This window comes from Triticum dicoccoides, chromosome 6B (assembly GCF_002162155.2).
Source record: "Triticum dicoccoides isolate Atlit2015 ecotype Zavitan chromosome 6B, WEW_v2.0, whole genome shotgun sequence".
In the NCBI taxonomy this organism is placed as follows: domain Eukaryota; kingdom Viridiplantae; phylum Streptophyta; class Magnoliopsida; order Poales; family Poaceae; genus Triticum; species Triticum dicoccoides.
In genome coordinates, this window is record NC_041391.1 from 513,111,443 (window position 1) to 513,126,925 (window position 15,483).

Below are 15,483 nucleotides of genomic sequence, written 5' to 3' on the forward strand. Positions count from 1 at the left end.
TTCCTGTTCTGTGAATTTCCTATTTTCCAAGGAATTAGCAGAATTGCAGAAAACCCCCTGGAGTTCATGCATTTAATTACTCACAAGTGGTGCATCATATGTAAATAATTCATATATGTAAAATGCTCAGAAAATTGTGTAGATTAATAATATGCCACTTTCATCTATGTTAAAAATGTTTAACATGATGTTTGTGTTTATTTTGCATAATGCCATGCTAAAATGATTTATTCCGTAACTAATTAACCGTAGCTCCGATTTTAATAAACTTTATATGTAAATGGGGTGGAAAAATGCATAGATTAACTTGGTGCACTTTGTTTTACTGTTTAACAACATTAAAATATGTTTTAGGGCAGAACAGTACCAAATCCATAATTTGCATATGGGAATTTTCCGGAATTGTTGTTTGGTGTTTCCGGCCTCATTTAAACTTGTCTAGATAGGTAGTTTTTCATATGCTTCACCCTTGCCATGTTTAATAACATTTAATATTGTTGGGTACAAAACCGAGAGAGAACTAAATAATTGATGTGGTGTTTCGTCAATATGCAACTCGTTGCATATTGATCTCCACTTAACTTGTAGTATTGTTTGTTGCACCTTGCCATACCATGCCTTATTAAACCGGACATGTATCATACTTGATTGTGCATCATGCCATATTTATGTGATGGTTGTTTACCATGTTGTTTATTTCTTTCCGGTGTTGCTTCTTAGTTCCGGTAACGTTGCGATTGTGAGGATTCGTTCGACTACTCCCGTTTGTCTTCTTCATGGACTCGTTCTTCTTCCTAGCGGGATTTCAGGCAAGATGACCGCTACCCTGGATCTCACTACTATCATTGCTATGCTAGTTGCTTCGTTCTATCGCTATGCTGCGCTACCTATCACCTGTTTATCAAGCCATCCCAAATTGCCATGAACCTATAACCTTTGACACCTTTCCTATGCAAACCGTTGTTTGGCTATGTTACCGCTTTGCTCAGCCCTCTTATAGCGTTGCTAGTTGCAGGTGAAGTTGAAGATTGCTCCATGGTGGACAGGATTTTGGTTGGGATATCACAATATCTCTTATATTATTAATGCATCTATATATTTGGTAAAGGGTGGAAGGCTCGGCCTTATGCCTGGTGTTTTGTTCCACTCTTGCCGCCCTAGTTTCCGTCATATCGGTGTTATGTTCCCGGATTTTGCGTTCCTTACGCGGTCGGGTGATTTATGGGACCCCCTTGACAGTTCGCTTTGAATAAAACTCCTCCAGCAAGGCCCAACGTTGGTTTTACCATTTGCCTCACCACCACCTATATTTCCCTTGGGAGTAATTAACCCAAGGGTCGTCTTTATTACAGCCCCCCCGGGCCAATGCTTGTCTAAGTGTTGGTCCAAACTAGAGCACCGTGCGGGGCCATCCCTTGGCAACTTGGGTTACATCGGTTCCTGTACGCTTCGCTTATCTGGTGTTGCCCTGAGAACAAGATATGTGCAGCTCCTATCGGGATTGTCGGCGCATCGGGTGGTCTTGCTGGTCTTGTTTTACCATTGCCGAAATGTCTTGTAAACCGGGATTCCGAGTCTGATCGGGTCTTCCTGGGAGAAGGTCTATTCCTTCGTTGATCGCGAGAGCTTGTCATGGGCTAAGTTGGGATACCCCTGCAGGGTATAATCTTTCGAAAGCCGTGCCTGCGGTTATAGGCAGATGGGAATTTGTTAATGTCCGGTTGTAGATAACTTGACACCAGATCCAAATTAAAACGCATCAACCGCGTGTGTAGCCGTGATGGTCTCTTCTCGGCGGAGTCCGGGAAGTGAACACGGTTTCTGGGTTATGTTTGACGTAAGTAGGAGTTCAGGATCACTTCTTGATCATTGCTAGTTTCACGACCGTTCCGCTTGCTCTCTTCTCGCTCTTATTTGCGTATGTTAGTCACCATATATGCTTAGTCGCTGCTGCAACATCACCACTTTACCCCTTCCTTTCCCTTTAAGCTTTGCTAGTCTTGATACCCATGGTAATGGGATTGCTGAGTCCTCGTGGCTCACAGATTACTACAACAACAGTTGCAGGTACAGGTTATGCGATGATCATGACGCGAGAGCGATGCTTGCTTGCGTTGAGTTCTTCTTCTGCTTCTTCTTCGATCAGGGGATAGGTTCCAGGTCGGCAGCCTGGGCTAGCAGGGTGGATGTCGTTTGAGTTTCTGTTTGTGTTTCATCCGTAGTCGGATGGTGCTCTTATGTATTGTGATGATGTATTTGTGTGGCATTGTATGCCTTATGTATGTATCCCCATCTATTATGTAATGTTGATGTAATGATATCCACCTTGCAAAAGCGTTTCAATATGCGGTTCTATCCTTGGTGGGACCTTCGAGTCTCTTTAGGATAGTATCGCATATTGGGCGTGACATCCGGGCAGACCGGTACACCTACTTTTCCACTACATGTGCTAGTCCACCTCTTCGAGAGATCATACAACTTATTCAACTATGCCAGAGCCCATAATGGCTTGTGGCTGCACAAGGAAGTTTAAAGGCATGAAATATCATATGATCCCTTTGAGCCTGGGTGGCGAACCGAGGAAAAGTCACACGGGTACCCCGGGATTTCCCTTAATGGACAACACTAGGTTCCCCAGGTGCCCCAACCAATCCACCCAGATGTGTATTAAAGTTGCCACCTTAATGTTATCCAAAATTAATAACTCTCATAACTTCCATGTGAATCACGATCCAAACCCCGTCTACGAGCATGGCTAAGCAATAATAAAGCATAATGTATAATACCGGGGTGATCAAAAGGTATTAGGTTCCTACCTCATAATACTACAACCAAACCACATGTTCCCAATCCTACTCATGCAAATTTTTGAGGGGCAATACTAGTGCATAGTAAAAACTGGGTATTGAAGAGTATAATTAGAGTGTAACTTGCCTTGCTGACGATCTGCAAACTCTAGGTATTCGTAGTAACAAGTTTCGCACTCCGGGCAATCTAGCGTAGACAAACAGTAGCATACATAAGTAATCACTCAAACAAAACAGAGAGAAATCGAGAAAAGAGATCCAAATCAACTTGAAACGAGCAAACGTCTAAACTAAATAGAAAACAACACCTAACAACATTATTTTCATGTGGATTAGATCTTAACAGTAGGTACATGTGACTAGCTACAATTTGCAAAAAGGAACAACTCAGACGGAGAAACGAAACTCAAGATACGAACGAAACAAGATCGTTTACTAATCTGAATTAAACTTAGATTTTAAATTTTCAAAATCATGTTCAAGTGGGTTAACTGGAAAGAGGAGATCATAACGAAGATTTAGGCGCTGGTTTCATCTAATTTGGATAAACGACCAAAATGTTATGCTAGTTTTAAGATCAGGGGCTAAATTGCGATAAAACTTATTCGTGGATGGGTCCCTTGCCGAAAATAAAACTAAAAAGAAAAATCTACCGTGCAAAAGTTCGTTAACAGAACTAAACGAATGAAAACCGTTCATTAAACTGAACGAACGGGTGAACGTTTACTAATTAGACTAAAAAAACTAAAAACCGATCTAACCTAAAATCGTAAAAAAAACCAGGATAAAACCAATTGAACCGGGCGGTTCTTACCGGTCAAGTCAGAAAACCGGCGGCGGCGGCGGATCCGATCGGCGGCGGGTGAGGCGACAGCGTCGGCGTGGGGCGGCGGCTCCAAATGGGCGGCGGCGAGCTACGGCGGCTCGGATGGCAGCGGGACTGCGAGCGGCGGCGGCGATTCGAGGTGAGGAGGAGACCGGGGGCGCTCCTTTTAAAGGGGGTCCCGAGGCGGCGGCGCGACTCGGAGTCCTTCGGGACTCCGGCGGCATGTCGGGGGCGGACTCCCCCGAGAGGGAGGAGTCAGTGGCGCTGACAGGCGGGCTGGGCCTTCGGCCTAGTTCGGTCCGGAAACTTTTTTTAAAATAATTTCGCCTCGAAAGAAAACTACTAATAAAATATAAAAAAATTCTAAAAATTCCAGAAACAATTTTCATCGTCCAAACCTAATATTTAGGACAAGATGAACATTTTTCTGGACTAAAATGCAATTTAAAAAATGCAAGTTTTCTCTAATTCAAATAAAATAGCAAATAAATTACAGATAAAATAATAATTTGATTTTAAAACTTCTTCTCCAATATTTCTCTTCTATTGAAGAAGTCATATTATCTTCTATCATTATTTTTATTATTGGAAATAATCGAAGAGAAAAATATTAAAATCAAATTGATCCTCTTTTCAAATTTGAAATAAATTCAAATATGAATTTTGTGAAACCTCCAACTCTCTCCTTGGGTCCTTGAGTTGCTTAAGATTTCTAGGATCACAACAAAATGCAAATAAAATATGATATGCATATGATGATTTATGTATAACATTCAAATTGAAAATTGGGATGTTACAATTGAAAATTGGGATGTTACAGATGAAGATGACAAAGACAATATACATTTTGTGGTAGCTAGGGCTTGAAAAACTCTTGATATTGGACTGCATGTTTTGATGAGGTTGTATATGGAAAACCTGCGGTGGTAGGATAACACCCTCTTTTTGATGTGGTGGTAGGATGACACCATAGTAGTTAGGACGAACTTGTGTTGCCATATGTGATCATGTATGCCTATGTTGTTTTTCTTCCACATGTTGTGTTCATTTGCTTTGCGGCTTGAATTGTTGCTCTCTCGTCAATCTGCAGGTGAAGTGGTATGTTGTCTACAAAGTTAGGGTTCTAGGAGTATACGGTTCATGGGCAACCTGCAATGAACAAGTCAAGGGTTACCGAGGCAGCTCCTGTCTAGAAGGGTTTAAGAATAGACGACAGGCAAAGGATGACTACCATTGATACCTGCTCGAAAAATAGAACACCAACAATGAACAAGTTCCCAAAGTTGTTACCTTCAAGGGGGTTTAAGATAAGACAGTAGGTTGTGTGGGCTGAAGAACTTTATCATCGTCATTCAGTTCGTCGTGATTCTAGTGTTGTTTTACTCATGTAATCATTGTGATTACATGTAATGAAGTGAGCACTTGCAAGGACGAAAGATGGTAAGCTCATCATGTAGGGTACAAGGATACTAGAAACAGTTTATGTGTGCAACCAAACAACGTGTTTTGCAGAACACTCATACACAGGCAACCAGACACAAGGCATAAATTGTTGCCTTGATGCAGGGGAGGCAATATGTAGGCAACCAAACAATTTGCAAAACATGATTTTCTGCATGCATTACCTTAGCCAGAACCATATAAGTCATAGATGCGAAGGGGGGAGAAATCGACGCAAACAACCAAACGCGTCCTATATGCCCTTCCACACTGCCCATCAAACATATGTGGACCAGTCCACACGTCCAAATTCCGGCAAACCAAAAATAAACCTGGAAAGTTCTGTAGATATCCAGACAGCCGCCACGTCGGACTACCGCCCTCCGGCCCACACAAAAACCTCATCTGGAGCCCTGCATTTCTCACTTTGTTGCTCCGCCTTTGTTGTGTATCTGCATAGTCTAGGACCGCCGTCGTCGTTGTACTACTGACTGCGCCGCCCAGGCCTTGTCGGACCTTTGTCGTGCCACACGAGCGTCAGCCGAGTTGCCTACACTTCACTTCCAACCCTGGCCCGGCCTCCACCCAGGTCCACTTCATTCCTGCACATTGTGTCCATGGATTGTAATATTTATATTTGAATTTGTTGCATTGAAATATTTGCACAACATGATTATGGATGAAGGATGATTTTGTTTTAGTTATTTTAAATGCTTCAAATATAGCATAAAAAACAGGGACAAACATATTCTAACCTATAAGAAGGCTGGCCAACTCGGCCTCCCAAGGCTCCCCTGGAATGGAGCTTCGCCGACCATTTGATCTGGATCAAAACTCATTTCAGACGTTGGGTCTGCGCTGTTTATTTTAACTGTGCGGTTGTTTTTTCGCTTCCATGACTAATGGGCTCATCCGACCCTTCTATTGGCTGGGTGAACTGCTGGCAGGTGCGAACGAGCGTATCCTCGCACGCTGCGCGTCTTGTGATGTACTCCCTCCGTTCCATAATGCAAGACGTTTTTTGACGCTAGTGTAGTGTCAAAATACGTCTTGCAGGGCATCTTCAATGGCCTTCATCAAATATACTTCACCAAATGTTCACAGAGAAGTCTACGAACATCCGATCAGACGGACATCATTCAATGCTATCCCTCACAATTTTCTCCATTTGCCAGGCCTTCTCTCTTTGTCAATTCACTGATACATTTAAATAATTAAAAACAAATGCAACTAACAGTGAAAACATCAGATCTTCAACAAAAAATTGTACAACCATCGAACCACTAGCAAAAGCGAATGACTCAATTTTTGGCCTCTTTTCCACCTCCCTTTTGTGCATAGTGTGCGTAGATGCCGCCAGACGATTCATGAACAAACTTTACCACATCAGGATCCAAGTTGCCGGCTTTCACGTACAAGAAAATTTGGTCCTCGCATGTTTGTTTGACCGCAAGCTTCCTCTCCTCAAGCTCCATCTTCTTCTTTAGTATTTCCATGATTGCATAATTTTCTCCGCCTTTTTTTCTCTTCTTAAGCTCGTTGCATTTGAGATATGTCTCCTCCTCCTTCATGATGTCCTTGAACTTGTCCATCATCTTGGATGCCGCCTCTTCTCGCTTCTTCGCGGTCTTCCTTGTCCAACTAATCAACTTCATCCCCTCCGACGTCAGCGGTTTGATGGAATTAGCAGTGTGGCTCCACTTGCTTTGCCCATTCAACTTGCACCAACAATTGAGCATCTTCAGTGACTTGCCCTCTTTCTTGTGGTACAATGCGAACACCCAAACGGACTAGCAAAGGAATATATTGACATGATCAACAGGTTGCGTAACAGAGCAAAATAATCATTTGACCAACAAATAGAGCGATACTAAGCAAAACTTTGAGCTCTTGGAGTGCCATGTCACTTGGCCATCGGTTCATTTGTGAATACACACCATAATACTTGTTGACACCTTGAATGGTGTGTTGTCGATGGCTTTTAGAGAAGACAGTAACTTATCTGACCATGGTTTTATCGGGGGACAAATTTAGGTGGCATAGAGCTTTGATCAAAGAGAGATTAGGTCGTGTTCTGATAAATGATGGATGGAATCTGATGTTCTCTAGTGCTATTCTGGAACACTTTATAACAAATCGGATCATAGACCAATACTTATGTGCTTGCATGAGGAAGTGGCGAATCGTTGGGCAAGTCGGTTCTCCAGTTTGAGGCACACTGGCTAAGGGAGCAGATATTCCGAGACGTGGTCGAAGAAACTTGGCAGTCCTCACGGCCGGATGTTCAGAACACTGGGTTGGCTAGCATGTGTTCATGAACAACTCCATCGGTGGGACAAGACGTTCTGAAAAATCATAAAAGAAAATTAAAAAAGTGCATAGAGAACTAGAGCAAGTGTTAGAGATGTGCTATCTCAGGAAAATGTTACTAGGCAGAGAGAACTTGCGGATGAGCTGGAACAATTGCTGTAGATAGAGGAGATTCATTGGGCCCAAAGAAGCCAGATAAATTGACAAGAATACGACATATTTCCAAAAGTTTGCTTCAGCTCGTAGGCTAAAGAACCGTATAAACAAGTTACAAGATGATCAAATCGTATGGTGGGAGGGTACTACATATCTAAATCCCCTCGTATATGATTATTTTGCGGGAAGGGATGCGACGGCAGCCGTCAAGCTTTGCGTGCGCGAAAAAATGATTGTTTTGCAGGTATTTTCTCTACAGAGATAGATGAACCGGACCCAAGTTTGATTGAAAAGGTTAAGCCGAGGATAACGGTACAAATGAACAAAGCTTAGTGAAACCATATACTCCAAGAGAGGTAAAGAAGAAACCTTTCTCCATTGGTGATATCTGATATGAAAGCTCCGGGTATGGACGGGTTACATGCTATCTTCCTTAAGAAATGTTGACTTGATCTTGGGTGATGTTCTAATTTCTGAAGTTCTGAATGCTATCAATAACAAAGCTATTCCAGAAGGATGAAATAACATGGTCATCGTCCTTTTCCAAAGGTGGAGAACCCGGGAAGAATTACCCAATACATGCGAATAAGTCTTTGCAATGTGTTCTATAAGGTGATATCTAAAATGGTAGCTTCTCGTCTTAAACTTTGCCTTGATAAAATTATTGCACCGGTTCAAAGTGCTTTGGTTCCAAGCCGACTTATTACGGATAATATCTTATTAGCCTATGAATGCATTCATACAATAAAAATAAAAGGAAAGGCAAAGAGGGGTATTGTGTTGTAAAGCTTGATGTGCCTAAAGCTTATAACCGTGGAATGGAAATTCTTGGAGAGGATGATGGAAAAACTGGGTTTTCAAACTGGGTTTGTGGAGCTTTTAATGACTGGTGTTACTTCTGTAAAATACAAAGTGAAGTATAATGACCGAGAAACAGAAGGATTTAACCCTAAAGGGGGCTCCGACAAGGGGACCCCTTATCACCATATTTATTTCTTATGTGTGCAAAGGGTTTATCTAGTGCTTTGGCTCATAAAGATGAGGTTCGTGGGCTCGTGGCATTGAAGGTGTGCGGGTGTGCAGAAATGCACCATTAGTCTCTCATATATTATTCTCAGTTGATTCCTTAATCCTTATGAAAGCAGATATGAATAATGCAACCTTGTTGAGATAGGTATTGGATGAATATTGTGCAAGCTCTGGACAATTGGTGAGTGAAGGGAAGTTCAGTATATTTTTCTGTCCCAATGTATCAGAGCTAAGGTCTTGAGTTCAAGTCCTGGTGATGCGGAGCATCCTTCCATCATCCCCATGGACTCTACACCAACACATCAAGCATTACGTGGACCTATGACAAGAGCTCGAGCACGCGCAATGGAAACCGAGGTGAACTCCTTCCTACTTAACATGCATTTGGACACGAGTGGAACTTGGTTGCTACCTCACCAAAATGCACTATGTATCATTAGGTACGAAGAGGAATGCTCCCAAGGAGCTAAGGAACATCACCAAGGAGAAGGAGAAGCACCCCAAGACCTCGAGGAAGAAGAAGGCGTCCAAAAGAAGCAAGTCTGCAGGTCCCAGGCAACCCCGTGCGCACGGGCGTGTACCGTGCGCACGGGCCCAACTAACCCCGTGCGCACGGGCCCTACAGGATGGCTGCCCGAGGCTGCTATTTTGGGCCTCCACTTCGTCCACTTCGCCCCGAAGCCTATATATTCCATACCTAGGGTCATGTTTAGGGTCAGCAAAGACATATGTGACATATTTGAGAGCTTGCTCCTTCTACTACTCCATTGGAGATCAAGGCCTCTTAGGAGAGGATCCACTTGTGGATTTCAAGACCTCCACTTGGAGAAGATTATCATCAAGACCTCACCTCCTTAGGAGTGGGAAGAACTCTACCTAGTGCTTGTTTCCTATGATTGTTCATGTATTCTTGTGGATCTATGCGTTTGGCTGTTTGCTATTCTAGTGGACGTGTAATTGGGTTTTGTTGGAGTGATTTCCTCTTTGTGTTCTTGGTGTTCATCCCCTTTTCCCCCTCCAAGTGTGAAAAGATCCCTCTTAGGGTTTTCACCCTACAACATCTTGCTTTTGCAATTTATCTCAAACTTGATGTTGCCCCCTTTGTGTCTACGTATAGGTCTCTTGAGCCATACCTCTGAGTCTATCCACGTGTTGGCTTTCCGCGTTACACGTGAGAGGGGGTATTGAAATGTATATGTGGATTGCCTAGCCCTTTCCATCAATTCGGACTTTTGGTTGCGTTGGCTAGTGCATGAAGCTTAACAGTCACACCTACTTAGTTCAATTTGTGATGCCGTGATGCCGTATGATAGACAATTTAGGCTTTCTGTTGATTTTCTTGAGAAAGTAGAGCTAGAGACTTGGATAAATTGGAGTATCACTTCATAGGTAGACTCACCACCCACGAAAAGAGGTGATAAGAGACAATTTGATGCAGACAACCTAAAGGGCCTAAGACGACCAGGGTGGGGAATCGGTGCAGACAACTATGCACGCCTTAGATGTATCCCAGGCTTGGTTAAGGAATCGATGTAGGCAGCAAAGATATCCTAAATGTACCCAATGAGACAATGAGTATGAATACTATTTGTGCTACAGCATACATTCTAGAGATTTGAGAGCATCTCTAGCAGATCCTGTATAAGCTCGCCGGCCCTTATAATTCCAGCCAATTTACAGGAAAAGGTAAAATTTTGGCCCGAGAGATCCGGTACATAAAGCCCGCGGAGGTCGCGGGCGTGGCGGCTCACCGCCGCACAAGCAGGCCCGCCACGACGATGAGGCCGGCAGCTCCATCCGCCCCCCGGTCGAGGAATGGTGCTCCAAGCAGGCGAGGGAGCGCAACACCCTCTCCCGCAGCCGAAGGGCGTGGAGGAAGTTCGACGAGATCGGGGACATCCTTTGGCCGACCACCAAGCGTTTCCGCAAGGCGGAGCTCGAGCTCCTCGAGGCGAAGGAGGCGGTCGTGGCCAGAAGAAGGTGCCGCCACGCGGCTCGAGAAGGCCAAAGAGGAATACCAGCTGGTGTACTCTCTCCAACTCCGCGGCCGAGTACTATCTCAATGTCAAGCCCTAGAGTAGTTTAGATTAGGTTCATCTACTATGTTTTTAAGTTCATGTGTTTGAATGTGTGATGAACTCCGCTGAACTATGGTGATGCGAAGTCTAAGTTTAAATTATGTAGTATTGTATACAGGATCTGCTCTGTTGTGTCTTCTGCGGTACTGCAAAATCATTCTACAGGATCCCTTAAACGAAATTTGCGGTACCGCGTTTTACAGGATTTGCTAGAGATGCTCTGATCCATTTATAAATAAGTAAATTGAGACTCTTACGTCTAAGTCGATTATGAAAAGTATAGCTTCAGTTCACAAATAATATTGATTGCACTTTTATTCAAAAATCTTCTCTAAAAAAGTGCAAGTTGCACTTTGCACTAAACATAAATTGCACTTTTCAGAAATCGACTTAGATATAAGAAAACCTCATGCGACTAAGAACCAGCAAAACCACTGGAAATTATCAGACAGCCCATGGCCAACAATTTGTAGACCAACCTTGTACAAATTCCAGAGTCAAATAAATATGCACATAAGTCAGGTACGGCCTTTTGGCATGGACATGGTCCAACAAAGCCTTGCGTAGTTATTAGGTTGTCAACTGTCAAAATATTAGTTGCGGACTGGTATTTTTCTAATGTAAGTTGACTTGAACTTGGCTCTTTAACGTACAGAGTTGAAAAGGTTGCTCAGCTCTGGCTCTCTACTTTCATGATCCAAGGTAAAAGCAGGTGAGCCTGAGTCACTCGCTAGTTCTTTTAACACATGCATAGTTCAATCTACTCATCATGCAAGGGTCTAAGAGTCTTTGCATTGTAGGTTTCTCACAATGTCTGGATGCGAAGGTTTTGGATGCACAAAAAGGCAGGAAAGAGAATTTAATAGAAAAGGTGTACCAAGCTACCAATGGGCGCGAGAGAAGAATGGCAAACGAGAGTTCAGGGACTCCTGCTGAATACGTTGGTGGTAAACTATGATCACCCATCGGAAGGAAATCAAAGAAGATTTCAGTATATTCTTTCCATAAATTCCGTGTATCAAATCTCCCGATACTGCTAGTAAACCAGAAAATGAATGTATGTCATCTTTTATAAGGCTTGTGTATATTGCAGGCATTGCACTCATGTGGAAATGTTATGTTGGAGGACGGACTAAAGGTCATGTACCCTCTCTTGATAGTTGATACGAACATCAACGTTTATCTGCCTATGATATGTTTGCTTCTGACTTAGTCTAAAGAATATGATAAGAGTCAGAAACCAATACTGCTTGTCACTTCTTACAGCCAGAATAGTAGTACACACAACTACATGAGACTAGCCATCAAACTAGTTTCAGAAAGGAATTTATTGCTCGCGACAGCTAGAATGAATCAGCACACATATACGTGAAAGCCCGACACAAACTATGGAGAAAACACCAAAATAAGTATGTTTATCTTGAACAACAGAGTACCTACCTTCTTGGCGTCTGGCAGTATGTTCGCTCACACAGTCAGGTCAATAAAGACAACACTGCTTTGCTAGATATCCAGCACCCGCAAAACCTGTAAAGAAGAAATAAAACAAAATAAATATTTTACTTATTATTTGTGTTTGCGCCATCCATATCAACCCATAACATTTACCAAAAAACAACAGTACAGATTCCACACAGCATACCACAAACTCTTTAACAATGAGCAATTTCAAGCACAACTCAAAAGTTGCCTCTGACACAATACAACTAAAAGTCACCGCTAGCTTTGTTTCTTGTTGCAAGTATTTGGGCAATTAATACAGTCTCCCTCCATGCACGATCTGGTGACTAAGAGTCTCATAGCTTCGTGATGTGTTTGGCATCTAAGAGTATCATTGATTAGTACTGGTTTACTAGTCCTCATCGTATTTTGAGTTAAAGTTTGACCACATATTTAACTAGCAAAATGTTAATGCATGTCACTAAAAATTATATTGTTGGATTTGTATTTGAATGTAGTTTCCAATGATATTATTTTCCTACGTATAACATATATTTTATTAGTTAAAATCATGATCAAAATACACACAGAATACGATGAGGACTTATAAACCAGGACGGACGTAGTAGCATAAAGCATGAACTGACCTTACCTTACTTCTAGAGAAACACTTGCAGCATCCTACTACTACAGATCCTAGTAACTACTCAATGGACAGTGATCGGCATACCTTTGCAATTTGATCCTTCGCAATTACAAATAGAACATGCTGTTAACAAAAGAGCTAAAACACAAGCTCAAAACAAAAATACTTAAAACTGCTAATCAGATATGCACAGACAATAGAGCAAACTCCATGGACATGTTCAGAACACATACCAATAATCAAGTGTCCCTGAAACATCAGACTGATCAGAACACCACCACAGGAGTATCAAGTATGAACTGCTAGGCACGAGGGTTGTACCCAAGCCTCAAGATGCGCAAAACATTGAATCCTTATGCCATTGTAGAACTCAAATGGCAATCACAATCTTATTTCTCGTCGCAGGCGTCTATATTTCTCTTGCATTCTCAACAGATCTCTAGAAATTTGCTGATTCCCTGTCAACATCAACCCATTCAGAACACGGTTGAGCATGAACCTTCTAGGCAAGTAGCCTCTCTCCACCATCTCCATCACCATCCTCGCCGCCGTTGCCATGTCCTCAGCCCTCTTGCGCACAAACATTGCACTTATTATGATATTGTACGTATCTTGGTTAGGCAGGCAGTCCTCTCCTTTACTCATCCTCTCAAACAAACACAAGGCCTTCTCGATCTCCCCTTCCTCAAATGAATATCTTATTAAAACATTATATGTCTGAACGACTGGCTCACAGCCTTCATCTTTCATTCTCTCCATGAGCTTCATAGCTCGGTCAATCTTCCCAGCATGGCAGAGACCTCGAATCAAGACGGTATAGGTGACCACATTTGGCACGTAATCCTGTCGAACCATATCATCAAACACTGTGACTGCCTCCTCCACATTCCCCTTCTTACATATCACCTGGATAAGCGCATTGTAAGTTGCCACGGACTGCGTGCAACCTTCTTTAGACATTTCATCGAACAGTTTGCAAGCTTTGTCTAGCTGCCCAGCAACACCCAACCCATGAATGATGGTAGTGTACGATACGATGTCCGGCTTACAGCTCACGTCCTTGGCCCCCCTCTTCTTCATTTGGAGGAAGAAGTTCCATGCGTGCTGTATCTGCCCAGCACGGAAGAAGCCTTTGAGGATGATATTATAGGTTGTCTTCGTGGGTGTAATGCCGGACTCGGCCATCTGCCGCAGCAAGTCGAGCGCGCGGGATGTGTCCTTGACGCGGCACCATCCGTCAGCGAGGGTGTTGTACGTGACAACGTCGGGGGGGAAGCGCCGCTCGAGAGAGCGGACGAGGGAGGCGGCCTTGCTGGCATGGCGCGACTTCCCGAGCGCGTCGAGGAGGGAGTTGAACAGGGGGAGATCCTGCACGACGCGGTGGGAGCGGTGGAGCGAGAGGAAGAGGCGGACGGCGATGTCAGGCCGGCGCTGCGACGCGGCGAAGCGCTCGAAGAGGATGGGGAACGTGCGCGGGGTGAAGGGCAGGCGGAGGCGCGGGAAGAGCGCGAGGATGGAGTTGGTGAGCTGGCGGGGGTGGCGGAGGCGCGCGGAGAGGTCGAGCGCGAGGTCGATGGTGCAGGGGGAGACGGCGTGCGCGCGGGCGGGGAGGTGGAGGAGCGAGTGGAAGAAGAGGAGCGCGCGCGGCGCGTGGTGCCAGAGGAGCTTGAGGACGCGGTTGGCCACAGGCGTCGGGAGAGCCGGGGCGACGGCGAGGAGGGACGCCGAGAGGGAGCGGGCCGATGCGGTGGTGAGGTTGGACGACGGGTGGTTAAGCACGAGGGCGGCGATCTGGCGCGGGCATGGGGATGATGCGGTTGAAGGCGTGGGGGATGACGGCGAGAGCGAGGTCGGCGGCGGCGGCGGCATTGGGGGAACTTCGGGCGCGGGGGGTGTGAGACGAGAGGATCAGTTACACAAAGACGAAGGAGTATTCAGTTACTTGTCGATACGAGTTCGGGTGATACTTTTCTCGTAGCACAGGAGTTTTTCCCATTTTTACAGGGAGAGAACGTCAGCTTTATTGATTTTTCTTTTTTTTTTGCGGGGTAAAGGGATGTATATTAATTAACCTGGACGTCAGCAATCCAGTTCACACAAGTTTACAACCCTTTCAGTGCCGGACCCTAACCATACGTCTCACGTCTACCAAGTGAGCTAAATGATGGCTAACAAGATTACATCCTCTTCTAATAGACTTAACTAGTATCTCTCTTCCTCCTCTCATAGTGAAGGCAATCTCATGGATAATAGCGGCATGTTGTGATCTATTCCCTGAGGGATTGGAGATCATCATAGCAGCTTTAGCACTGTCCGTCTCAAGGATAAACAGAAGCGTACTCCATTCCAAAGCAATCGAGATCTCCTCTCTACATGCTTCAAGTTCCGCGGCGAGGGCATTATCACATGTGAATAAATGACGACATGACGTGAAGATAATACAGCCTGAGGAGTCCCGGAGTACCATGTCGATGCCTCCGTTCCCCACCTGCGCCTGAAAAGCGCCATCAACATTAAGTTTTAACCAACCATGTGGTGGCGTGCTCCACTTTTCCACCGAAGTGTGGCCTGGTGCTGCTAGTAGCTCGCTAGCATGTCTTTCAGCATTGCTGCGTACATGGATTCCGGTCTGGCTGCTGTTGCTACCCCGGACACAGTCAGTGCTGCTACCGGTCGGGCATCCGATACTGATCCCAGGCGCAGTTCAGAGCACCGAGTCCGTGAGTACCATCTTCCCTTTGCACAAATCAT

The 15,483-nt window shown here is 44.4% G+C and overlaps 1 protein-coding gene across 3 annotated transcripts; it reads right to left on the reverse strand.

Moving 5' to 3' along the window:
- Positions 1-6,133: 6,133 nt before the first annotated feature.
- LOC119325219 (pentatricopeptide repeat-containing protein At1g74900, mitochondrial-like) lies at positions 6,134-14,650 on the reverse strand. 3 transcript variants are annotated; one of them, XM_037598969.1, is made up of 3 exons: positions 12,966-14,650; positions 12,087-12,173; positions 6,134-6,791 (listed from the first exon to the last, which is right to left on the reverse strand). In XM_037598969.1, the coding sequence occupies exon 1, from the start codon at positions 14,599-14,601 to the stop codon at positions 13,114-13,116; it is 1,488 nt and encodes a 495-aa protein (XP_037454866.1). In that variant the 5' UTR covers positions 14,602-14,650; the 3' UTR covers positions 6,134-6,791; positions 12,087-12,173; positions 12,966-13,113. The 3 variants fall into 3 exon arrangements, with proteins under 3 accessions (XP_037454866.1, XP_037454864.1, XP_037454865.1); XM_037598967.1 differs by having other exon boundaries at positions 6,134-6,863; XM_037598968.1 differs by having other exon boundaries at positions 6,134-7,418.
- Positions 14,651-15,483: the final 833 nt, after the last annotated feature.

Coding starts and splice junctions, on each gene's coding strand:
- LOC119325219 (XM_037598969.1), bottom strand. CDS start 14,601: ATGCCGCCGCCGCCGCCGACCTCGCTCTCGCCGTCATCCCCCACGCCT.